The sequence below is a fragment of the Sorghum bicolor genome, chromosome 1 (assembly GCF_000003195.3).
Source record: "Sorghum bicolor cultivar BTx623 chromosome 1, Sorghum_bicolor_NCBIv3, whole genome shotgun sequence".
Classification (NCBI taxonomy): Eukaryota; Viridiplantae; Streptophyta; class Magnoliopsida; order Poales; family Poaceae; genus Sorghum; species Sorghum bicolor.
The window spans coordinates 20,586,943-20,614,570 of record NC_012870.2 but is presented as its reverse complement, the minus strand read 5'-3'; the positions used below and the strand labels follow the sequence as shown (position 1 = coordinate 20,614,570).

The 27,628-nt window shown below is 40.8% G+C and overlaps 1 protein-coding gene across 1 annotated transcript; it reads left to right on the top strand.

Moving 5' to 3' along the window:
- On the top strand, positions 3,944–23,340 carry LOC8070484 (transportin MOS14). Its single transcript, XM_021465639.1, has 27 exons — positions 3,944–4,311; positions 5,480–5,557; positions 5,665–5,727; positions 6,893–6,940; positions 7,018–7,164; positions 8,168–8,299; positions 10,092–10,132; positions 10,281–10,372; positions 13,134–13,261; positions 14,492–14,567; positions 14,694–14,814; positions 14,889–14,988; positions 15,121–15,202; positions 15,301–15,383; positions 16,736–16,855; positions 17,012–17,063; positions 17,670–17,825; positions 19,058–19,181; positions 19,289–19,370; positions 19,443–19,531; positions 19,606–19,680; positions 19,783–19,837; positions 20,390–20,509; positions 20,587–20,679; positions 20,762–20,907; positions 21,178–21,355; positions 22,604–23,340. Exons 1-27 carry the CDS (start codon positions 4,183–4,185, stop codon positions 22,889–22,891), a joined length of 2,898 nt encoding a protein of 965 aa, XP_021321314.1. The 5' UTR covers positions 3,944–4,182; the 3' UTR covers positions 22,892–23,340.

Here is a 27,628-nt window from a genome sequence, read left to right as displayed (position 1 = left end):
AGGGGGAGCAAGCTCATGAACCTTGTTTGTATTTAATTTGTGCATATTCATGTGCTTGCTTGCATTGCATAAGTTTTTAAATTCAATATACATGCTTGTGTGGTGTATGCTAGTTATAGAACTTGATTGATGATATGATAACTAGCATGCATAAGTTGGTAGCTAGACTTGTGTTCTTCAAGTAAAGACTAGACCCTTGCTCTTAATGTTGTTCTCACGGGGTTTCTAGTGTTTTTGTTGTCTAGCTACACATGGTGCTAAGGATGGTCTACATTGAATGCTTCAAATGCTATCGAACTTGGTATCGAGCTAAAAAGGTTTATTCTATACACCTTATCACTTAGTAGGGTTTTGTGGTGCTTATCCAAATCTTGACATAGAGCTTAAATGTTGGATAAGTAGCATAAAATCCAAAACAAGTTCGCAATTTACACTTGTGTGAAGTGCTAGCTTGAAAAAGCTTTATTTCCATATCTTTGTAGAGTTGTCATCAATTACCAAAAAGGGGGAGATTGAAAGGTCCTTGTTTGGTTTTGGTAATTTAGTGACAACTTAGGTGGACTAATAGTGTTTATGTGAGATACACAGGAGATTAGTCCACAGGTGATTATATGATGATGGAGGAGCTCATTGCATATGAGACATGACGTGGAGTCATGTGACCAAGGTGGAGAAGATCAAGATGAGGCTTGGCTCGATGAACCGGTTGCAAGAGTGAAGGGCAAGTCAGAGGCTTTGAAGCGAGGGACCGTGTGTGACGGTGAAGCTTGAGCAAGACTTGGCGCCGATGTACCGAGGCAACGGTGAAGAGCAAGTGAGGTCAAGATCGATGAACCAATATGGTCACATGATGATATGAAGTGGATCATATCATTTTGTGATTGGTTGGTGCATGTGTTGCATCAACATTGGAGGATATGGAATGGAAAGCGCAAGGCAAAGGTATAACCTAGGGCATTTCCATTTCACCGATCATAGGTGTGTAGAGAAGTTTATGACCGGATTTAGGATAGATGGCCGTACTATCAAGAGGGGCAAACTTGTTTGCATATCGGTCATCTAGTGCCACTTAAGCGATCTAACATTGCATACGTGTTAGGATCGAGTGGCGTGGCAAGTTGAGAGGCTAACTCCTTCGGGAAAAAGTTTGTGAAATGCTAACACACATGCATATGGTGGTGTACACTTGGTGGTGTTGGCACATTTGCAAAGGAGGTGGAGTTCCTAGGGTTAAGAGGAGATTCGGCGCTTTTGAGAAAATTAAGTGCATGTTTTCTATTGCGCCGGTGGGAAATTTGGAGCTGGACGCTAGTGTTGGCAGCACCGAACGCTGGTCCAGAGCGTCCGGTGTGGTGTCAGTCTGTGGCTCAGGTGTGCAGAGAGCACCGGACGCTGGCACCGGATGCTGGGCGGTTATTGTTCGAGCGTCCGGTGGTGCGTGGCGTCAGCGAGTGCGTGTGAGGTGTTTCTAACTGGAGAGCACCGGACGCTCAGGGTGCGTCCGGTGGCTTGCGTCCGGTGACCCTATGAGTTTGCGGAGCTCTCTGCGCACGGGTCCGGTGTGCACCGAACGCGTCTGGTGTGACGCAGTAGAGCGTCCGGTGGTGCTGTGCAGGCACGCGTGCGCAGTAGCCGTTGGCGGCAACGGTCGAGTTCAAACGGCTAGTGACACGTGGCTGACGCCTGAGCACCGGACGCTGGGGGTTGAGCGTCCGGTGGCTCCTTGTGAGCGTCCGGTGCCCACGTGTTTTGCCCAGTGAAGGGGCAACGGCTAGTTTAGCCCTTGGGGCTATAAATAGAAGTAGTGGCCGGCCTTGGCTGGTACTGAGCACCCTTGGGACTTAGTGTCCATGCTTGGGGAGTGCTAGTGAAGCCTCTAACTCACATATGCTTGATAGTGATTATCCCATTGTGTGAGTGAGCGATTCTAGTGCGTTGCATTGAGAGATTGCATCGAGTGGCACTAGGTGTTCGTGTTGCAAGCCGGTTGTGCTTGTTACTCTTGGAGGTTGCCACCTCCTAGACGGCTTGGTGGCTTGTGACTCCGTCGAAGCACGCAAGAAGATTGTGCGGTGCTCCGGAGAAGAGATTGTGAGGGGTACGGTGCTCACCCCGCGGGGATCGTGAAGAGCAACTCTAGTTGAGCGAGACGTGAAGAGCGACAAGTGGTCCGGCCGGGTCAAGTGCTAGAGCTTGTGGTAAGCACTCCACGTGGGAGAGTGTGACTTGCGGGTCACCACTAGCAAGAGGACCGGCGGCAACCTTGGAGCTTGTCTCAAAGGGGACGTAGCTTGGTGGCAACCAAGTGAACCTCGGGAGAAAATCATCGTGTCAACATTTGTTCTTCCCGTTGGTTTGCAAGTCCCTAACACAAGCTTGTTCTTACATTCATATAATTGTGCTTGTGTAGTTGCTCTTCTAATTAGTTAGCTTGTGTAGCTTTCTAGTTACCTTCTTGCTTGTGTAGCTAGAAGTAGTTCCCTTGCGTGACTAATTTGGTTTGTGTAGCTAAGTAAGTTGTGCTCTCTAATTTGGCATTAGTTGCCTTGTTATTGAGTTTGCTAGTGAGCTTAGGCTTTGTGTGCTTTGCCTCACTAGTTTATGTAGGAGCTCCCCCGGTTTGCAAAGTACTAGTTGCATAGGCTTGTGTGACCTTGCTTCTAGATTTGGTTAGGTGAGCTCTTGCTAAGGTAGCACCTTGCTTGCTTGTTTAGGATCTTTTCAAGGTGCTAGAAAACTTAGATAGAGGGGTGTAGTCTTGGCTAGACCGATAGTTTTAATTCCGCACTTGTTTCGGTTAGCCGGGGTGTTAAAGTTTTAGAAATGACTATTCACCCCCCTCTAGTCCGCCATCTCGACCCTTCACTCTTACCGCTTGGCACTTGTGTGTGCCTCGGCGAGGGTCGGGGAATGGAGTCACAAGGGAGGGGGGTACCACCTGGAGCTCGTACGTGCAAGATAGGGGGTCAGGGAGTAGAACAGAGGGGAGGGGACTGTGACCATGGGAGCCGCGATGTCCGTCTTCTTTAGTAGCAGCGTTGGTCATTACCCCGTCTACTCAAGCTTTTGGTCATCTCCATGTGATGTGAAAAGGTAGGATGGTAGGAGCTGTAATTTCCAGCAAGACAGAGGAGGCTTGCGGCAGGTGGGAGATCAAATCAGTGTGAAACTAGGGTTTGGCCGTTTCGTGTTTTAGTGAAGGGATGCGAATCGTTTCGGTTCCGATTCAATAACTCGTTTGGATCCGTTACTAAGGTCAGTCTCAGTGGGGGTTTCATCAGGATGTCATGCATATTTATTAGAGTACCATGTCAACAAAACTGCACTTTTTGCATGAAACGAAGAGGAGAGAGAAGGAAGTAGTTTCACTATGGTGAAACCCCGCGGGCGTTGTTTCCCACGCGGTGAAACGGGATGAAATCTCCACTGAGGACCAAATCGTTTCACCATCTTGCATATGATCCAATCATTTTGCAGCAATTAAATGCTTTGCTTAGCCTTAGAAACAACAAAGTGAAATGCTTCATTGCTGGAGTTATTTCATAGATGGTTTCATTTAAATCGTAACGTGTTGTTATGTGAAACCGTACAGTGACACTATCCATTAAAATTGACCTAATGGTTCTCAACATTTTTTCCTACCAAATAAATAGGAGCTTAGCTATGGCGAGTTATGGCGAGTTGTGGCAGAGTCTTAACACACATGTCCTTATCGAGCTTGCTAAACAAGGTCATTCAGAAATCCATTTCTCGGTGAGACACACATGGAAATGTTTGCTAGGCAATACTCCTATCAATGAGCCACCCCTCTCCTATCATTACCTCAGACCAGGGCCCACGTGCATAGACAGACGGACAACTCACATCCACATCGCAACGAATATTAATTACGCGAAAGCCAAACAAAAAAGAAAAATGTTTTTTTTTTAAAAACAAGTCCGTCTAATTTTTCTCGTCGAATCGCGCAGGCACGCGCAACCCAAAAAACACGGCCGGACTCGTCTGCTCCCATCCTCACCTCGTTTCAAATTTTCCTCTGTTAAACCCTACCCACCGGACGAATCCCTCGGCAGATCCAACCAGCTTGCCGGAGGAATACACCGGTAGATTACATCAAGCGGCGGGGAGAGGGAGGAGTAGGCGGCTGAGTGAGGGTTAGAGCTGGGGGAGGCCGTCGCTGTCATGGAGGCGCAGGCGACGGCGACGGTGAAGGAGGCGCTCGCGGCACTGTACCACCACCCGGACGACGCCATCCGCACCGCCGCCGACCGCTGGCTTCAGGAGTTCCAGCACACGCTCGACGCCTGGCAGGTGTGCGCACGCTTCTCCTTTCGATCCGCTCTCTTCCTGTTCGTGTCCTTAGCTGGGTGAGGGTTGGTTCTGTGTTTAGGGAGTGGGACGCTGCTAACTTGGGTCCGCTAAGCGTGGGATTTTCATGCAATCGTGTGAATTCGGCCTGAACTAGGGTGAATTGTATCACCGTTGGGAGTGGTTCTGTATCTGTCCTAATCTAGCTCCATAGGACAATTTGGGATTGCGATTAGATTTGTAGGAGTGGGATTTTGTTCTGACCCCTTTTGACTGCTCAATGTGTCTGCTACAGCTGAGGCTGCTGGTAGGATGTCTAATGCAGGATGGTTGTGGTCTCAGTTGGTGTGCATTAGTTTGGAAAACTCAAAAGACTGGATCTTTTAGGTACAGTTTAACTTCTTAATCCTGTTAATTCCTTCTAGATTAGGGTTACTACTTTCTAGTGAACGCTGACGAGGCAAATAGACAAGTTGAGCTTCATCCTAGTGTCTTTCATAGGACATCTATGCGAGCTTGATGCGATGCCAGTATGCCACTGACTGGTTCAACTTAGTCCATCTCCTGTAATTGGAGGTTGTGATGTGTAACGTGTTGCTGTGGCTATCCAGGCCTTTGAACAAACTGCTGTTAGGAAGTGATGATTTAAGAAGATGAAGGGATGATAGAGTTGTGCATTGGCAATGCACTTGTGTGAATTGACCAAAGTTTTCAGTGCATATATAGTGTGTTTGTATAAAATTTACAGTTTCTTGTCAGCTTGGAATGTATTCTGGATTATGGTAGATGATTTTTCTTTGACATTGTATTACTCCCTCAGTTCCTATATACCCGGCGTGCAAGCGTTTTTCTTTTTGGCCACAATAGGACACGGGCTGGTCGGTCGAGGGACCTGCTCATTACTCCGCAGGAATACTACTCTAATTAACAAGCGACATGCATGCATGGCCAGAACTGAAACGTCACCTGCATGCAGCCAGATGATTTTTTGGCCAGTAGCGTGGGTGCTAATTGCAACGCAGTTAATACAAAGCACACATTTTTCTTGAAGAGTCTTGGTATCTTAAACAGGGCTGTGCACGCCGGGTATATAGGAACGGAGGGAGTATACTGCAGCCATTTATTGTCAAGTTGAGCATATTTGAGTGTTTTTGTCATTCTCCCTATGCAGGTAGCTGACAGTTTACTTCATGATGAAAGCAGTAATTTGGAAACTCTCATCTTTTGTTCTCAGACCCTCAGAAGCAAGGTAAACAGAAAGGGGTGTAGCCGCACCTTGCAGAACTATCTAGAAATGTTATAGTTTACTTAGTTTTCACAGTGATTCTCAGTAATACCATTCCATGTTATTTGTAGGTACAAAGGGACTTTGAAGAGTTACCCTCGGAAGCTTTTCGATCGTTACAGGATTCTTTATATGTAAGCACTGTCTTGTGAAGTTTATTTTACAGAGTATCTATGTTGTATATTGCGGATAGAAGTTAGCTAGGGACACCATGTAGTTCTATTGCGGTTTGTGACCTCTAAGTGGCTTAAAAATACCACATAGTATTTGCACAAAGTAAAACACATGCAAGTATTTGTGTATCATATTATTTTTCATATAATTACATAATTTGGAAGTCAATTCACTAGTCTAGACTTTCAAAAGAAAGCATTATAAACAGACTGAAGCAGTAAACAGAAAGTCAGAAACCTTTTCTAGTCGCATCTAACCTTGCTAATTTACAGTATGAGCTTTGAAACTAAAAACTACCCCCTTGATTCCAAATGTAGGTCGTCGTGACAGCGACACGGTCTCCACTATGACACTTTGGCTTGCGACTTCTGTTAAAATATTTTGGATAGTGAAAATTTTATATTATGGAAATATTTTCCATGATGCATATGGTAACATCATCCGTGTGTTGTGGACTTGTGATTGTGAATCAACGTAATTTTTCATGTGTTGGTGGTCCAAGTTAAGTTTGACCAGATAATGTAATCGTATGAAATGACCCACATTTGGAATTGGAGGTAGTATTTCTGTTCCCTAGCCCTTAAATATCCCACTCACTCCCCGACTCCCAGTAGGAGACACCACCATCAAGCCGAAGTTTAGTAAACTTCTATACAAGGGCACATTTATTTATTTTGGGCAGCGGACACCTTTCTATCACTCCAAGTGTTGCCCAACTGCCAAACCTGGGAAGCTAATTGCTGTGCATATATCACGGTGGAGCTAATGTTACCTTGGGGCAATGACTAGTACATGCATAGGGAACATTTATTTATTTTCGGTAGCAAACACCTTTCTTTCACTTCAAGGGTTGCCAAACCACCAAACCTTGGAAGCTGATTGCTGTGTATGTATCAAGGTAGACCTAATGCTATCTTTGGGGGCAATGACTATTGAATAGAACAATGCAGGATATAATTTGTGCCTCTTTGTGTTGTTATATGGAATACTCTGCTTTTGAAGTTCTATTGCAATGTATACTGTGTTCTCCTATCTCGTCCTTTTGATTTCTTAGCCTTGTTATAGTACCTGGTTGACCTTTTAAGGAGCTTTGCTATTTTTTATGTAAACGTGTTGCGTTTGCAGGTATTGCTGAAAAAGTTTAATAAGGGACCACAAAAAGTTAGAACACAGGTAAAAATATAGAGTTACAAGCATTGTTTATGCTAACACAATTGTTGTAACACTAACACACTTTGGACCATCTTCAGATTTGCATTGCAATTGCTGCTCTGGCTGTGCATGTACCAGTAGAGGACTGGGGAGCTGGTGGAATTGTGAATTGGCTAAGCGATGAAATGAAAGCTCATCCAGAATTTATTCCAGGCTTCCTTGAACTGCTTATAGTTTTGCCGCAGGTACGTATGTGTTCTTCAAGCTGTTTATCAAAAACTGACACACCTATGTTATCCAAAACACGGTTTGGTCATCCTTTTTTTTTTTTTGGCAAAGGTGCATATGTATGGTGAATTTCTTGTGTGCGCAAGGGTTTCTACCCTTTTCTCTTCTTTAAGACAAAGATATGCAGCTCTCCTGAGCCCTGTGTTCTAGGAAAAAAACTGAAAAACTCAAACAAAACTGTAAAACAAAGTTTAATGGAAGTTAAAGCTGTGGTCCTTTTCTTGTTCTCTCACAATTTTACATACACGGGGATTTTGAGAATGGCTGAGACTCTGAGAGAGAATACTTCTTTAACTTTATACCGCTTCCTTCAAAGTAGCCTCACTTCTGTCATCTCTTGCCATCCTTACCCCCCCTCCTCTCCAAATCCCTACGCTCCTCTTCTTTGCCTCTTGTCCATTCTGCTGTACCTGACTACTTTGATATTTCTATCCACTGCCTGTGACATGCTCTGCTCTATTATGAGGCTACCGCCACTGTTTAGTCCAAGGATCATGAGTCATGAAGATCTATGGCCATCTGTGCCAAGAGCATCATCTGGGATGTTCTGTGCCACATGCGCACAACCCAGCCTGTAACTGCCAGCCTTCTATTTGCCTGCACTTGAGCTTTGGCAAATTTCTAGCCACCTTACATGGATGGCCAGATCCCCCCCTGTAACTTCTTTTTCTCGAACTACGCAGGAGAGCTGCGCGTCATTTCATTAAGAAAGAAGTGAACAAATACAAAAGATTAGGGGAGACCCCCCAATCCTCGCACACCAACACACCCACCAAAACAGAAAAAGATCCCCTGTAACAATCCTGGGCGTTTATGGTGGACACAATTCTTTCTCATAGATTTATTCATGTGACTTAAGTTACCAAAATTGGCTCGTGCATAACATCCATAATTCCATATATTGTTATGCAGTGTGTCGGTCTCAGTGAAATTGAACTTTGTCCATTGTTGTGTTTACAGGAAACTTCCAGTTATAAAATCGCGGCTCGTCCTGAAAGGCGCAGACAATTTGAGATTGATCTTTGTTCGTCTGCTAATGTTGCTATTGGTTTATTAACTGCTTGCATGGCCATTGATCAGCTGAAAGAACAGGTTTATTTCCTCCTCTTCAACATTTCCTTTATGATACTAATCCCTTTAGTGTTATGATGCATAAAGAGGTTGTGCCTAGGCATTCATTTTTTTTGTTCAGAGCTTAGCTATTTATTTTCTACCTACTCTGCTGCATGCACATGTAATGTGCTCCCATGATAGGGCCCTTTATGTGCTACTCTCCTTTCTTCCATAAACAAGATTTATGCCTGTGCATTGCACGGGCCGCAAAGTTTTACCCTTATCTATGAAGACACATATTAATTAATCTATAAATCTAACTACATAAAAATACAAAGGCCTTTCATGATTTTTATCACCTATATTGTGTAGTTTAAGCTAATTAAACCAGTTTTAGAAAATAATAAAAATAAAAAGTTAATAGATGATTTTACATTAGGAATCCTCAACTATTTTCTAATCTTCTCCTGAAACTACGGTGAATTGCTGTGCATGTAAGTGATAATGTACAGGCATCCCTTGTTCCTTCCTTTTTTTTGAACACACCCCTTGTTCCTTCTTTCTATAACTTACCATGTTATTGCCAACTTAGCTGTAGAAGGTATAAAAGAATACTAATCAACGGTTTTGGCATTGTGTTCAAAATAAATGTGACCCATTTTGTCATATCTATTTTAATACTATCCTTGCCTTTTGCTATCTTCTTCCTCGTCCCATCGATTTGCTCCTTCACGGGTACTGCGTCCAGAAGCCGCAAGGCACCAACGGCCCCTTCTCTCTCTTTCTCCCCATATGCCTGTGTGTGGGCTGTGTCTGATGGCGGCGGCCGCGCCTGGCCTTGCTCGCAAGTGGCCCTTGCCCAGCGACGACGGCGCCTGTTCTTGCCCGCACGTGGGCCACGCCCGGCGGCGGTGGCCTTGCCCACACGCTGAATTTTTTTTCGATTCTGATTTGGAGGAGCTTCCGTCTCAGCCATGGCAACCACCTTGTCACCTTCTCCTATGTTGGCACTGACGCGGCTGGGCTGTTTTCATGCTGGGTGCTGGATTTTTCGATTCCGATTTGGAGGAGCGTCCGCCTCAGGCAACAATTTTGGTGTTTGGTCTTCTTTCTGGATGGTACGAATTGCAGACTGGACACCTAGGAACTTGACAATGCTACCATGAACGCAGTGGCTTTTGTAGATCAGAACTTGTCTCCCTCCAACTCGAACTCGACGTGAACAGGACAGCATACTGCATAGTAAGTCGTCTCGGAGTCAGAGTCTTGATGGCTGCGCGCGCACGACTGGAATGGAACCTTGTGGGTGCTGTGCGGACGTTGGGGCCCACGGAGGCGTGCACACGTTTTTTTCGTTGGACGAAACCTGTCCGTATATTTTAAGTAGTAACAGATTTGTAGTTGTCCTTCAGTTACTTTGATGGTTGTCAATAGCTTTCCCTCAAGGAGCTCGCTACCTTGATTAATAACTTTGGAGCTAATATCCTAGTTGCTGGTCCTTACAGTTTATATATATTCTGCCCTGTACACTGACTCTGGTAGATCGTGTCTAACTGAGACCTTAGTATATAATGTACTGTCCATTTATTTTGTACATGCAAATGTAATATCCACTTTGTGTAAACTACCTCAGATGTGAGTTAACAGACCTTTTATCTTTACATACAACAATGTCACATCTTCATGGTATCTTTTTTGAGGAGAAGCATCCAATTCATGTTTCAGTGTTCTTTTTATTGAAATGTAGAAGTGAACTTGCAATTCTGAGATACATTTCAGTAGTGAGACAACAACCTGCATTTATAGTGTATCTTTGATTGTTCCTTTGCAGGTTTTGGAGGGTTTTTCTTCTTGGCTTCGTTTCTGTCATGGGTATGAAGTTTCTGGTGTTCTGATAGTGATAGTGATACTTCATTCCTTGAAAGTGTAGCTGTTGTAGTATGTCTCATTCTGTTCTTATGCTACTGCTGGTTAACAGTATTGATTTCAGTAATTATAATTAAAGTCTTCTTTCTGCCAGAATCTCTGCCTCTGAACTCGCATCACATCCTTTGGTCCATGTGGCACTCTCTTCATTGAACTCTGATCAATTCTTGGAGGCAGCTGTAAATGGTATTGTTCTAAATATGCCTTTAATTTCTATTGTACTCAGGCTGTTCAACTTTTGTTATCTTATACTTTTCATCCTTTTGCCACATAACCAATTGAATTCTATACACAATTCTATGACCATTTTCTGGTGTGCTTCTATGACCACTAATGTTCATTTATGAGTCTGTCTCTTCATGTAAGCTAAGCTATCTATACTAATGATCCACATAAGCCAATAATGATAGGCTGTCTGATTTCCATTTCGAACCATATCTGTCCGTGCAATGCCGTCTGTGATCCCCGCAGGCCGCAGCAACACATGGGGCATTCCTATAGTTCTTACTACTTATTAATTAATTATTTCACGTTCAAGATTCTAAACATAGCAGAGCTCATAGGATTATTGTTCTTTAATGGGCGAAAGGGCCTCTAGCTGAGTTGGTTAGGTGGTCTGAGTAGCACTCAGTGACTCAGGTCCTGAGTTCGACTCCCCGTGGGAGAAAATTTTAGGCTGGGGTGACTCCCGCGCCAAATCACAGGTCTAAGGCCAGGCCCTGGTTGTGGTTGTTATCACATGGGCTCCGGTACCGCTGTGTATCGGTGGCGCTGGGGTTGGTGGGTTTTCTCAACCTGCGTGAGAAGGTCTTCTTCTTAGTCCTTGTTTAGTTCCCAAAAAGCTTTCCCAAAAGTTTTAGATTCCCCGTCACATCGAATCTTGCGGCACATGCATGGAGTATTAAATATAGACGAAAACAAAAACTAATCACACAGTTAAATGTAATTTGTGAGACGAATCTTTTGAGTCTAGTTAGTCTATGATTGGACAATATTTGTCAAATACAAACGAAAGTGCTACAGTACCTAAAATCCCAAAATTTTGCCAACTGAACAAGGCCTTAATGCAATACCTGGGGGCTGTCTTTGCCCCCTGCAGGTCATGTTTTTTTTTTTCCTTTAATGGTGTTCATGCATCCACTTGACATAACAGTGACAATATTTGAGTACGACTGTGGTTGTGAGTTCCCACTAAATATACATAAAATGGCCTAATAGAATTACAATAATATGAAAGCATTTTCAACTTTGAAGGTGCATAAACACATAACATATTCAGATGGTGATTAGATATCTACTAGATAATGTTGACCAGAACTAAGATAGTTCTTTTTTGTGAGACAAATCTATGATGATTTGACTGCATTGTAGGACATCACCTCAACATTTTAGGAACAACATAATACAACCCTTTGACTACCCAATAATCTATTCCTTAAAAATGCTATGTATCTGGTACCAGGTATCAGATTCCAGGTACCAGGATTCAACATGCTGCCCCTTGAAGCAGGAATATATTGACACCTAGTGCAGGTTTCGAGTTTGTAGCCAACCGCTGCAGGTTTTGTTGTTTTCATTGTTTCAACATGGGTTCAATGAGGGTCCTACAAGCTTCAATAACCAAATCAACTTCAGTACGTGCATCTCTCAAGAGGGTGATAAAACGGGAAGATCTTAGGGCAGTTTTCTGATAGACGAAGTGAAGTTAGGTGCTCAAGGTATTAGTGACCCGTTGGTTGGAGGCTGGCTGTGTGGCTGCATCATCATGAGGCATGGGCCATGACTTCCTTGTGGGATCCCTGTGCAACGCGCTCCTAGCGTATTGGTTTTTGCAACATCATGTCCTCTATGTTCTCACAGAAGACAAAGCTATGCAGTTTGGCACGCCAAATTCTCATTCAGTCCTGCCAGTCGCAGAGGTCAAAACAGGCAGACTTGCTTAGACCATATTCAGAAACTGTGCCCCTGAAGGATTTTCATGCTCCATTCTATTTTTGTTTGTATACATGGGAAGTCCAGGATACTCTCACATTGCCCTTGCCACTACAGCCTGTAAAGATTTGCGGGTAGCAGTCCTGCACATAGTCACAAAGTTTATGGGTTGATGGGGTCAAGGTACGGGGTCGCGGTACGTGGTACGCTACTTCTGAGAGATTTTTACACTTCGGTTCGAAAATGAACCCGCGAACCTGGGTCGGGGTCGACGAATCCGGGTCGAGGGTCGAAGGTGGTGAACCCTGGATACCAAAGCTGTCGTCCCCTTCACGTACCATTGCCTTCCACCAGAGTCCACATTGTTTCCTCCAGCTGCTTCATTGTATGAACTATGAAGTATCCTGTTTGCACGCTAGCATACATTTGATGTTTGGAATTTATATTTTATCCACTTGGCTCTCATGATTCTGTTACTGTGGTTCTGATATCCAATTGAAGCGAGGATGATTAGTCATCTGTCTTTCTTGCTTGCTTAATAAAAGGCAGAAACATTACATATCTCTAGTGTGCCCAACTTGCATGGGATTAATATTAAAGAGTCACTGTTATTTGCTCAATATTCTTCCAAACAGCTTGCAAGCTTGTCGCATTAGCTTGATTATCTGGGCTGATAATGTAGTAAAAGCTGGTTTAGGGGATAAACTAAGCTTGGCCAAACCAACACTCCAAGCTAGGTATCCAAGTGGATACACAGTGTTTTCTATGTCAGCTAGTTTGGTTCATTTTTTCTCCTAAGTTATCTATGTGGCATGCCGTTCTAGTTTGTTTTCACAAGTTTTGGGTCGACCCAATGACCCCCAAGCAAGTGAACTTGCATCCCTACTGAGAATGGCAGTAGTTAGTACTGGGAATGGCTATAGTTAGTTACAACTAAGATGACTAGTCCAATAATTCTCATGCCTTTGGTTTTGTTGGAACATCACTGATACATAGTTAATGTTCTAATTTCCAGTTACTTCTGAACTGATACATGCTACTGTATCTCATGGTTCTGGTACTATTGCTGAGCAAATGCCGCTCATTCAAATTCTTGTCCCTCATATTATGGGTCTGAAAGAGCAGCTCAAAGATCCATCTAAGGTATGACATCTCTGGCCATATTCTGCATGGACGGTCACTGTCAAATTCCTCTTCATCATGTGTTGAGTGTTAATTTTATCTCTTCAATCTTAATGCCCGCATATATCATTTGGGGGGATTAATGTACTTCGTTGTTGATTCTGGAAAATTCAAAATTTCTGTTTGTTATCTGTCTTTGGAATGAGTCACTCTAGCTCTCTATTGGTTATCTGTCATTGGAATGTGCAATGGAAAGGTGTAAGGCCTTGTTTAGTTCCAAAATTTTTTGCAAAATAGGAATAGTAGCACTTTCGTTTGTATTTGACAAATATTATCTAATTATGGACTAACTAGACTCAAAATATTCGTCTCGTCAATTCCGACCAAACTGTGCAATTAGTTTTTATTTTCGTCTATATTTAATACTTCATGCATGCATCTAAAGATTTGATGTGACGGGAAATCTGAAAAATTTTGCAAAATTTTTTGGAAACTAAACAAGGCCAAGCATTGTAGATTGCAAGAAGTAGTAGATTGATTGTTGAGATACAATGTACATGAATATATAGGCAAGAACAGGTGTGGCTTATAGAAACGTAATCATACTTATATAATCCTGTCTAACAAATAGAACTAAAATGTTGTGTTGTTGTTTGAGCTGATAAAGTTATTTTACCCATGAATCCACAGTTTTCTGTCTAAGCAAACTCTTTTAGTGCATCTTTTGAATGTAAATTTTTAACTTTTGCTTCTGAACAAACACAAATGCATCCAATTCTGAGCTTTTAAAATAATCTGACTGTTGAGGAAGATGCTATGATAAACAAAAGCCAGTAGGGCAGCTGATTAGCAGAGGGAAAATACTTTGTGAGACCCCTAAATGTAGCTCTATTTCTGGTAGTGGGCTAGTGGCCCAAATCACTGTTAGATTAGTGATAGTCCTGATGTGGCATTGAACATGGCCTATCAAGCTTTTACCAAGGCTTTCATCATTTCTCCCCATGCTCTGTGTCTGTCCTCTCACTGCTACAGTACATACAGATCCCTAGGAACAGACTACTCCTCTGGCCCAACATTTCCTATTCCTCCTTTATTGCCACTAAACTCCGCAAGAAAATATATTAACAAGTGCTTATTATATTTATCGTTTTGTTATATTTTATATGTTTATACCTTGAGTGTTTGGCAAATATGTAGAAATGCATGTGTTGTTTTGCTTCTATTTTTTATGACCCTTTGGCACATTTTCAGGATGAAGAAGATGTAAAAGCTATTGCTCGTTTATATGCAGACATGGGTGAATCCTATGTTGACTTGATTGCCACAGGTAAATTTCATGGATTATGCTGATCACCATTGAGATGATTCATTTATTTACTTTTAATGTTGACTTGATTGCCACAGCTCTTGCCAATGACCCATTTATTTACTTGTAATGTTTGAGCTTTACCAGGTTCAGATGATTCAATTCAAATAGTAAACTCATTGCTAGAAGTTACTTCTCATCTGGAATTTGATATTTCCTCTATGACGTTTAATTTCTGGCACCGTCTTAAGCGTAACCTGATCAGGAGGTAATTGACTAACCTAATTAAACATCATGTGCTTTGCCTGAGAAATAATGTTATCAATGCTTCATGTGTTTTAGGGACTCTTATGTATCCTATGGATCAGAGGTGGCAATCGAAGCTGAGAAAAACAGAAGATTACAAATATTTCGTCCAAAGTTTGAAACTCTGGTGTCTTTGGTACGTATTTGAGGACTGAGGATTTATTAACATCCTCCCTATAATCTTGCCATGTAATGAAATCGGCAATGTCCACTGAGTTATTTCATTTCATGTGTCTGATTTCATATATTGTGTTGATTTCTGGATCAGGTCAGTTTCCGAGTTGAATACCCTGAGGACTACCACACCTTTTCCGAGGAAGACCGCAGGGATTTTAGACATGTTAGATATGGTACAGTACCTGGTTTCTTTTAGCTGGTTTCATCAGTCTATTTTGCCTATCTTGTGCAATACAGTTGTAAGACATAATTAGGGCCATTTGTGTTTCAGCTGTTAGTGATGTGCTACTTGATGCAACTGAAGTTCTTGGGGGTGACTTGACGCTAAAACTACTTTCCACCAAGCTAGCTCAGGTGACTTAAACTTTTTCTCTTGTTTTATTTCTGAGATCTTGTGCTAACCCTTTGGCTTGGCAGTTTCCTTGATATATTTTGTGATTTGTGATTTGTTTAGTTTCTCGGTTACTTTGGCATCTTGTGCTCTGTATTATAACGTGAGTTCCTTCTCCAGAAGGCTTTTCTTTTATTGAAACAATGATTTCATGTCTCCATATATAGTCTAGACAGAATGAGTGTATTCCGGCATAGGTTTGTCTGGCCCTTCTGACTTTCGTGTATATGGATTTTGGTGGGTTGGGCTAGTTGCGACATGAAGTGCTTATGAGAATTCTCAGATGGATTTTGGATATTTGAGGCGCATTAACAGTACAGGTGCTGATTGAGTATGTACAGCTTTGGGAAGTTTTAGAGGTATTCCATTTGAATCCTGATGTATCAGATCAACACAAGTGGAGACTTATTGAGACTGACATATTCTTGTAGCTCAGCATACTTGGCCTTTTTTTTGTGTGTTAGTTATGGATTCCCTGTTACAAATAAGGGAGACTAAACTGGATGATAGTATTGAGGAGAGCTGGCACTATGCAGTAGACTTGAAAAATAAAAGAGACTAATTACATTCAAAATCCAAGATCGAAGATGTCGTCGAAGCATGCAACTCTTGGACAATGTCGATGTAGAAAATGACCTCCTCCAATACCTCTAGTCTTCACAGATGGTACTTCAAATATGAACCTTGCTTTGGAGACTTAACTCGACGAGAATAAAGAGATGTGTCAAATCAAGCCAAAGGAAGAACAGAGAGATCACTGCTGCAAGATGGCAAGGAGTAGGACAGAATGGTGATGATAAATAAACGGCCATTGATCATGAAGTGTGCAAAATAGCTGTGAAAGAGACCAAGAGGGCACAGTTGCATAGTCAAGATAGGATGCAATCACAGACTTTGGCCATTTGGCTCTGCTTGAGTTCCAACCGTCTTTCGTTTCTACTCCCTCCATCCCAAAAAGATTGCACATCTTGCTTTTTAAAGTTTGATTTAATATATGTAAAAAGTACTAATATTTATGATATGTAATAAGTACCATTAGATTTATCGTGGAATATATTTTCATAATAAACTTATTTCGGGATACAAATGTTTATACTATTTTCATAGATCTAGTCAGACTTAAAAAAGTTTGACTTCTCGAGAATCGAGGTGTTCATTCTTTTGGGACAGGAGTAGATATTAACAACGTAACGATGATTGCTTAACCTCAGGCTTTAGTTTTCTTTCAAACTGACTGACTATTGCCTGCCCAGAGTTGCACCAGAAAAGATTCTTTAGTTCTCAATAATAACAGCTTTTCACTTCTGTATTTTAGGCATATGGGAGCTGCAACAATGAGCAGAACCCCAAGTGGCAACCTGTAGAGGCTGCCCTGTTCTGTATACAAGCAATTGCAAGATCAGTCTCAATTGAGGAGCGAGAAATTTTACCACAGGTATTGATAGCATATTGATTGTCCCATAATGCTACTGTTGGTCCTCCTTAACTAGATTATCTACAAGACCTTCTGTGATTGGAACATGGGCTTCCTGCGTTGTTTGCACTGAATTCTTATTTGGTGTTGATCATGCGCTGTTATTGTTTTCTAAAGGTTATGTCACTGCTTCCCTGCCTTCCTCACCATGAGCTGTTGCTACAAACAGGTATGTTTCACCGTGAAGATAGTTCAGAAGTCCTTGGTCTTTGCACGGTGTTTATTTAGTTTTATGCTGCTCAGTAGGCAGTAGCTCGTTAGCTCTGGTGTTTATTTAATTTCATGCTGTACCTGCTCAGTAGGCAGTAGCTCATTAGCTCTATCAAGATGTTACTCCCTCCATTCATTTATCTCCTTCATCTAAGCAAAAACTTTTTATTAAAAAATCTCCTTCATATTAGCTTGAGACTTGCCTACATTTATTGCCCCTTTGCTGCTCATTGGCTACCACTTGCCTGTATTTATTGCAACTTTGCTGCTCATTGGTTGTTTCTTGCCTGTGACTCATGTATGTCCAGCCTGAGATGATTAAATGTAAAGTGAGAGCTTTTGCTCTGCTCTTTGGTCATTGCACCAAAGGCTAAAACGATGGAGATAAATGGACGGAGGGAGTAATGTTTATGACAGCTAGAGCTGCTTATTCCCATCGACAGATTTTTATTGTTACTGAGTTACTTGGTTATATTGACTTGCTGCGTGCTTTTGAATAATAATAGCCATGCAATAAATTGTTTACCTGGCCTGTTTATCACAATGTTCTGAAATATATTTACAGTTTGTTCGACCATTGGAGCATTTTCAAAATGGATTGATGCTGCACCAGCTGAATTATCTATTCTACCACCTCTAGTTGATATTCTCAATAAGGGTATGAATACATCAGAGGATACAGCTGCGGCTGCTTCTATGGCCTTTAAGTACATATGTGAAGGTATGCATCTGCATCTACTTAGCAGTTTATTATCTTTGTGCATCTGTTTCGGAATCATCTTATTTATTTTAGTAAGTCTAGCTTGGCATTGTTGGGCTATTGCCTGTGACTGTAGTAAAATTTGAGATGGGCTATTCTATTAAATGCCATTCATGATTTGGCACCCCATTTCCTCATTGGTGTGTGATAGCGTCTGGTGGCAAAGTGCCAGTGGTGTTGAATAGTATGGAGCATTAGGTTTCATGCACCAACCAGATGAACCCAAAAACTTAAGCCATAGGGAAGAGGTGGGTAAGGATGGGGATGTCCCTCCAAATGGATACCCACGGTTCTTCTCTAGTGTAACTAAATGAACTAAAATTTAGTTCATTTAGTCACACTAGAGAAGAACCGCGGGTACCCGTTTGGAGCACCGTCCCCATCCTTAGAGGTGGGCAATCCACTTTATACTTCAACACTCCCACTCACGTGCAGCCACATACAAGGCGCAAACGTGGAAATAAAGGAGCGGAGCACTTAAATGACACCTCTGCCACAACTCGAACTCAAGACCTCTGGCTTTGATACCATGTTAGATTTCATTATATGTTAGAGTACGTAAGGGACCTATTGGGCCTGGGCTGGTGCCATAGCCCATTAGTGTTATGATTAATTAGAGATAAGGGTCGCTTCCTTAGGGGTCAAGTAAGCCTTGCATGTAAGTCAAGTAAACCTCTCTATATAAGGAGAGGAGATGTATCAATCTAATCAAGCAAAAGCAAGAGATTAGAAGGAAATCCCTTCTCTCTTGCCGGCTGTGGGTAGAGCCCCGCGGCCGGCGTTCCTAGCGCCCAAAACCCTAGCCTCCTCTTGCTCACAGCCGCCTCCCTGTGAACAGTACCCGCGGCTACTGTAGCGTGGGTACTGGTCACGCCTTCAGCCGCCTCTCCTTCAACCCTAGCAGCCACATAACAGTATACCTCTGGCTTTGATACCATGATAGGTTTCTGTAAACCTCTGGTTTTGATGCCATGTTAGGTTTCAGTATGTTAGGTTTCATGTTTTGATACCATGTTAGGTTTCATGCATCAACCAGATGAACCCAAAAGCTGAAGCCATTGGGAAGAGGTGGCCAATCCACTTTATACTTCAACATGGGGGATCTTATCCTTGCTTTTGGTTTTGCCCAAATTTATGTTTTGATGCCATCAATTGTTTACTGTTTGTTTAAATTATCCTTTTTTGGTGATAAGACTGTAGGACAAAGTTCTCAGGGTCCCTGGATAGCCTCTTCCAGATATACCATATTGCAATCAGTGGAGTTGGTGGTTATAAAGTTTCTTCAGAGGATTCGTTGCATTTGGTTGAAGCCCTAAGGTTCTGTGATTCCTCCCATCCAGCTTGGCTATTTTTGTTAGTAAAACTTTTTGGTTGTCTCAAGTACTCACCTTGCACGCTGTTGCATTCTGATACATTTCGATCAGTGTGGTTATTACAACGCTTCCACCAGAATCTGCTAGTAAAGCCCTGGAGTTGATCTGCCAGCCAGTAATAAATCCCTTGCAAGTAGGTAGCACTTTTTTATAGTCAATTGGACCTGCCTAATTATCCATTCTAATTTTTTTGCTTTGATAAAAGGAATTAATCCAGCAAGGTGATCAGGTTTTTCAACAAGTCCCTGCTCGGCATTTAACTGTACATATAGACAGACTATCAAGCATTTTCAGGTGGTGGCCTTCTATTTCTAAATTTCTTCCATTGAAAGATACGTTTGTTTTCTAAATCGTCCAAATTGTTCCAGCAATGTGAAACAACCAGAACTAGTTGCTGAAGCTGTATATAGATATTGGCCGACACTCAAGAGTATCTTTGATCAGTAAGTATGATGCTATGGAGTTATTGACAGAAGTTCCTATTACTGCTATATACATGAATGTTCCCCTCCACTCCTACTTTATCAAAATACTCTTATGCACAGACGAGCATGGGATACCCGCACCATGGAGTCAATATGCCGATCTTGCAAATTTGCTGTAAGTTTGTGACTTCTTTAGCATATTAATTGTTTGATATAATTTCTGCTCAAATCTTATGCAAGTGCCATCAAGAATGCATTATGGAACTATTATCTTGTATCAGACATGGAGTCTGAATAACTCTGTTTCCTAATGTTCCTTGGTTTAACTGTTTAATTAAAAGTTGCAATGAGAATCTACCTGATGTTTTCTGAGTAGTGTGGAGCATGGGCTACAGCATAGCCTTGTAAGATTCAGTTTATCATGCCTGATGCACCAGGGTGCTTGGCATAAAAGTGTGTACGTAGTTTGTAAGTTTCAGATTATCATGCCTAATTCAGGGCTTTGTAGGCTGTTGTTTCAGTACTTCCCAAAATGTACAAATTATCATCCAGTAATAAATCTGGAGTTGGAGATTGCAAATAAGCCCTTTGCTTTAAATTTGTTCTTTTAGCTTCTAGTGAAGTAAGGGGATTGAAGCAGATTACAAATATCTCTTGTGGTCACTTCAATACCATCTGGATATTCATTGTCTGCTGACTAATGCTAACATGCCTTTTCTGGGTGAAGGTAAGGACATGTGGAAGGGTCATGGGAACGACGATTGGTGCAATGCTTGAAGAAATCCAAACTCTATACCAACAACACAAACAGTCTTGCTTCCTTTACTTGTCCAGTGAAGTTATCAAGGTTGATTTATATTTTCAAAGAGTCGAGTAAACTTGAACTGTATTTTCCCTTTCTCTGACAATTCTTTTTCTTTGTAGATTTTTGGATCTGATCCATCTTGTGCGGGCTATCTTACTAGCTTGATACAAATACTCTTCAGCCATACAGTGCAGCTTCTCAGAACGATTCAAGTAATTGTTCTTTCTTTTCATTCCTAGGTGAAAATTACATATTGGCAACACAAAAGGTGACCAAATTGCACAATATTTTCAGGATTTTACAGCCAGACCAGATATAGCTGATGATTGCTATTTGTTAGCATCAAGATGTATTCGCTACTGTCCTGATCTATTTATACCTACAGAAATGTTTCAAAGATTGGTTGACTGCGCAATGGCTGGTATAACTATACAGCACAGGTAATGGCCTCAAGATTTTCTGACTGTGCAATGGCTGGTATATATAAACATTTGAACAAGATGCTTGAGTTGGTTCAAATTCAAAAAATTCTCTATACATACAACAAGGCCCTTATTGATATATATCAAAATCATTTCAGAGTTGATCCGAATCTGACCATCTTAGCAGTCTTGTTCAAACACTTTTAACGATATTCGTATTCCCTGTGTTTTATTTTACCGTATTGAAGTATTGAAGTCTAATGTTGTAACTGAACTTTTATGTAACAGGGAAGCCTGTAAATCGATATTGTCTTTTCTATCTGATGTCATTGACCTTCCAAACTCATCTGACGGGGGACAGTACCGTGAAGTTATTAACACAATCATACTTCAGCGTGGTGCAACCCTTACTAGAATAATGATTGCTGCCTTAACAGGGGCGCTACCATCTGGTCGTCTGGAGGAGGTGGGTTGTAAGCTCCTATCTCTTTTTCAAAAAAAAAAAAAAAAAAAAACTGAAACGTGCATGAGCATTGTCATTGTATTAAAAGGAAAACTAATTTTACAGTGTTATTTCCATTGTTGTTTGTTACATTCGTGTCCAGCGAACAATTGTTGAACTACCCTATCTAGCGCTACTCTATGCTCTATCGGAAGCTAGAAAGAACATGTCTTACATGATGTTTTCTTTTGCTCTACCAGCAGCCGTAAAGGCATGAATCAACATTCTCCTGTGTTATTAGATATCACACTAAAAACTGATGCAAAGAGGCAAATATAGCTCACATTTTTTTTGCCAAAATGTATCTCTTATTTGGTCACAAAATTACTGGAATACCCTTCTCACTACATAACAACATATTGGATGGAACGTTAGTTCCTTACCGATATACTACCCCTGTTCAAAAAATGTAGGTCGTTTTAGTTCTGCCCTAAGTAACATATCTTTGACAAAGTTTATAGAAAAACGCAGCAACATCTAGAACATAAACAATTAATATACTAAATCCATCATAAAATATGTCTTGACAGTATTTATTTGGTAACACAGTGTTAATGTATTTTCCATAAACTTTGTCAGAGTAAAGAGAAGTTTGACCTAGGCACTAAAACAGCGTAATTTTTGGAATGGAGGAAGTCTCTCATTAGGACTCTATCTGGTCACTATTTGTCCATCATTTTAAGAGTATAGAATATAGAAAAAAATGACTGTAAAGGTGGAACTGAATGTCTTCCAGCTATTAATTATGGTGATTATTGCATTTGTGCTGTCTCGTCAGGTGCAAATAAGCCACATTATTTTTAGTTTCCCTTGTGTCACATACTGTTTTTTTTTTCATCCCCACATACCTACATTCTGCTGTACTTAGTTGGGTGCTTTCAACTAACATTAGTACCACGGGAAGTCTTAGGCCTTGTTTGGCGGGGCTCCCTCTGGAAGCTCTATGCCAGTGTACTGAAGGAGGCAGAGTTTTTCGGGCTCCTATTTCATTTCTTGAGGAGAGAAAAACAGCTCCTGGTTGTGCCAAACAGGCTCTTTATCGAGGCCATGAAATCACGAACACCACTGTTGTAAACAGCCATTTGTGCATAAAATCAGCACGAGAATTCCAATTATAGTTTTGATATTTTATTGTATTACTGAAAAAAAATTAAGAGCAAAGCATGAGACAGTAAGATGATAATTGACGGGTGGATTTGTACCTTTTTGCAGGTTTCTTATGTTCTGCTGTCACTTAGCAGAGCCTTTGGTGGGAACATGCTGAACTGGGCAAGGGAAAGCATTAATCTTATACCACCACAAGCCCTAACAGATGCAGAACGTTTGCGTTTCTTCAACATCATATCTGATGCTGCTTCCGGGTCTAGTCTCCATACCATAACAGACAGATTTGGAGAAATCTCAGATGTTTGTAGACGAAACAAAACAGTGCAAGACCTAGTTCAAAGTGCCTTGCGGCCTCACGATTTGACCTTCACGGTTGCTCCACAACAGATTTGATAACTGGATGTCTCTGCAAGGCAAGTTTAGAAAGCCAGTTCAAGCATATTTTCAAGTTAAAAAAAGCCATCGAGTCAGTGTTGATGCAGGACCCATGTCATCTTGGGAAGATTTTTTTCTTAGTTCATACAGGTTTGAGTTGCGGCGGCATACAGTTCAGATTTGTTCAGAGCATAGATAGGTCAGTAAGCATTGTATTCTTTCGTGTTTCTCCGTTGTACATGTGCCGTAAATTGTGTATTTGGGGAGGGAGATAAGTTGTGTTGTATTATCTCAAAAAACAGTGTTATACTGGGTATAACTGGCAGATCACGCGGAATGGTGATCTACCATGGGCCTGATTTTGGGTTGGCCGGTCAGCTTGTTTTTGTAAAGTGAGGTGGCCATCGATTTATTATGTAAGTTTATACCGGCTGTTGAAGGAAGGTCAAGTTTGTGTTCCCTTATGATCCCCAAATGTGATGGCCTTCTGGTTTGATGATTAGAACTTGTGCAATTTTAAGCTCACCTTGAATCAGGGGCAGACGTTTGAACTAATTTGGCTAGTTGCAGCTATTCGTCAATTAGTGTCCTCGACAAGGTTTCGTCCCGTGCTTGCGGACTACCTCTGTAAATGTTAAAAACTTGACCATTCTACTTACATGACAGCAACAGGTAGCATCGACATCACCATCGTTGAAAATATGTCCATTGGACCACTCGATGTGATTCAGAAGGCATGCATCTTGCGAGGGAACACTGACACGGACCGGTCAATCAGGTGGAGGCATGCATGGTAGGCTGTTCGCGTTCACGCACTGGTCTAGATCTAAGGCTTTGTTTAGTTGCCAAAAATTTTCAAGATTCCCCGTCACATCGAATCTTGCGGCACATGCATGAAGCATTAAATATAAAAGAAAACAAAAACTAATTATGCAGTTTATCTGTAAATCACGAGACGAATCTTTTGATCATAGTTAGTCTATAATTGGATAATATTTATCACAAACAAACGAAAGTGCTACAGTGGCGAAATCCAAAATTTTTTCCAAACTAAACAAGGCCTAAGCTGCTAAATTTTAGCTAGCTTTTAGTCATCTCTGTTTAGTTTAGGCCTTGTTTAGTTCCCAAAATTTTTGGAAAAACGACACTGTACTACTTTCGTTTTTATTTGATAAATATTGTCCAATCATGGAGTAAGTATGCTTAAAAGATTCGTCTCGCGATTTACAGGCAAATTGTGTAATTAGTTTTTATTTTTATCTATATTTAATGCTCCACACATGTGCCGCAAGATTCAATGTGACGGGGAATCTTGAAAAGCCCCTTTTAGTCAGGGTGTTTAGATAAAACATAACTAAAAAGTGAGGCAATTTGGGCTCTAGTCCCATTTAGGATCACTTTGGTTCCTAAAATACTTTGTAAATTTTCTTAGATTCTGTGTAAAGCATTAAATGTAGATAAAAAAATAACTAATTGTACAGTTTATCTGTAATTTATGAGACAATTCTTTTGAGCCTAGTTAATATATGATTGGACAATATTTGTCAAATACAAACGAAAGTGCTACAGTGTCTATTTTGCAAATTTTTTTGAACTAGACAAGGCCTTATTGCCTCTGAGCTCGCATTAGATCTTATACAACCAACTTAAGCCAATATAAACTTATTTAGTGTCTTCGTGTTTGGTTGTCCTGCACAGGCAGCCATGTTTGATAAAATTATGTTTGTTTGTTTATTTACATTTTATTGCATATAGTCATCTTATATATATTATGTTGGATTTTTCATGTTTCTAGTCTCTGTTGTATGAAGTACGAAGCTTGATCGTCTACCCTTGACCTGATTTTTTTTGTTTTTCCCTTTTTTAAAAGATTTTTATAATTACGCCTATGGCAATATCCATTCAGAATATTGACCCTGATCTCAGTGCCGAAGCAATTGGCGCCGAGCTCAAACTATTGATCTCGGTTAGGTCCAAAAGAATAGTTTGTTGTACTCAACTCAAACTACAACTTCTATTAAAGGTCAAACTTCATATCCAGAAAAGAAACTATAGTTTTATCCTAGTCAAAACAATATAAAAAAAGGAGTTAACTATTGATCCAACACTTGAAGCATTTTTAGGCCAGTTCATGAACATAAACCTTAGATCATTTTTTTTAATCTTTAGTATTTCTAGATTATTTTTAAGTGATCAAACAAGTTAGTGTAAAAACTCTAGAGTTAGCCACATTTCTCAATATCCAAGGCATGGTAAAAATTCAAATTTATCAATTTCCAGAGCTCGGTGTGAAGATCCAGAGCGCCGAGCTCATACCACATCATGCGATGCAGGCAATCACGTCAACAACACGCATAAAATGACCCTAGATCTTGGAGCCAAAGCAATGGGTGCTGAGATGTGTAAGCTCGGCGCCAATCGCTTTGGCACCGAGACCAGGATATATTTTTGAAAGGATACTATCAGAGGCATATTTATGAAAATCATTAAAGAAAAGACTAAAAACAAAAAAAATTAAGCCCCTGATAGTTTTGTTTAGCCTTTGTCGAAATCTGCCAGCTCTTTTAAACCACAAGCTAATAAAAAAATCCCTAGATCTGCCTCTATGCCCCTGCAGCCCTGCCTCCACTCGCTCATCCCACGTTTCACCCCTTATCACAAAAAAAGAATCGCCAGTGCTGCATCTGCATCCACCCACGCCCCACCCCATTGTTGTGCCACCACCGCCCGCCCTGCCCTGTGCCCCTTCCCTAGCTATATCTCGCAGCATTAAGGCTATGAAACTCTATGCCACCGTCGTATCTAAAGGATTATGAGGACGCTATGTTAGTCAGAAAATAAAAATTTTGATCTTATAAATAAGCATCAACTGCTAGTTATAGATCACAGGATTACCACTAGATGCGCAGGTGCAGCAGAAGCGACTCGATGTAGTCATGTGCATAGTAGCAGTGCCGTGTAGTTGCGTGGTTGTCTGTCACGTCAATCCCTCTCGTGCGGTTCATCCTTGTGCTCCAGATGCAGCACCTCCGAGGTATCTCACATGTACGGGGAAGAAGCGTCACGCCTCCAGACTGCTAGGTCCACGAGGAGCAATATGCGCGGGCGTGGGCCGGGTGAGCGGCAGCGGCTGCCAAATGGCGTGAGTAAACTCTAACCGCCACCACCCTCTCTTTTATAGGTGTTCCCTAATCATATTCCTATTTTTAAGCACTACTTCAGCAGTACATTTCAGCGAAGGAACAATGATTTTCTCTTTCAATAACAAGTTAGCATTAGCAGTAGCATAAGCCAAATTTCAGCGAGGCAAACAGGGCGTAATGCCACAAGCTCTATATTTTTCTATGAATTTAAATTATAGATTTCTTAATATATATAACTATGCCACAAGCCACGTGCACCGCTGGAGGTGTGGATAAAAATTCATGATTCTGTGCAACGCAGGGACACGTATCTAGTAAGAAATATAAAAGGTAACCGTGAAATGAGTTTTGGCTAGGCGCCTCTCTTGTCGAGCCAAACACAATGGTATGACAAAACCAACTTAGCGCGCTAGAGAAAGTGGCGCGACATGAGATCTTATGGCATGATTGGTGCAACCAAATAGATTAGATTTGAAAAATAGTTTTTTGTTAGATTACTTCTAAAATATAATTGAAAATAGAGTAAATTTTTTAAAGTAAGGAAAGGGACAGATGGAAGGGAATTTACCAGCAACTACACTAACCTACCTTTTCCTCACCTTGTTGTCCTAAGGTCATCGATCTCAAAGTAACTACATATGAATGGCAGCCCTGTGCCAAAGGTTTTTAGCTGCATTAAAAAGGTATGTATTCTTTTCCAATTGAAATGCACAAGACTACATATATTACTGCTAATATTATACAAATCTAGCTAGTCATGTAGGTGCTAAATAGCAGTTATATATTCACACACACACACAGAGAGAGAAGTATATACTCCCTCCATCCACAAATAAATGTAGTCTTACTTCCCGAGGAGTCAAACCTTTTAAAGTTTAACTAAAAGTATATCAAATAATATCGATATTTATATCTACAAATAAGCATATTATAAAAGTATATTTTATGCTCAATCTAATGATACATAAATATTAGTATATTTTTATATAATATTTGGTCAAATTTAAAAAGGTTTGATCCTCGGGAAACGAGATATATATTTATTTATAGATAGAGGGAGTAGATACCCTCCTAATATAAAGAGTGATTTTCTGGCTACGATATGAAGTCAAATCATCTTTATTTTGATGAACTTTTTACATAAATATGTAAATATTTACTGCTAATATGATCTAAATTACTAAGCTAGCTACTCATGTAGGTGCTAAATGGGAGTTATATACAGAGAAAGTGAGAGAACAGTATACTCCCTCGGTCCCTCCATCCCAAAATAAATGATATTGTGATATTTGTACCGATCAAATTTTCTTAAGTTTGATTAGATTTGTAAAAAATATCATATATATTTGTATTTCCAAATAAGTTTAGTATGAAAATAAATTCAACGATCTACTAATTATATTTGATAAATATTAATATTTTTTTGTATATATATTTGTTCAGAGTTGAAGCAGTTGACTTCTCAAAAAAGGAAAACTACACTTATTTTATGATGGAGGGAGTATACCCTCCCAATATAAAAAAGAGTAATTCTAGCTAAGGTGTTAAGTCAAATCATCTTTATTTTGACAAATATTTTATAAAAAGATATAAATATATATGATATAAAATG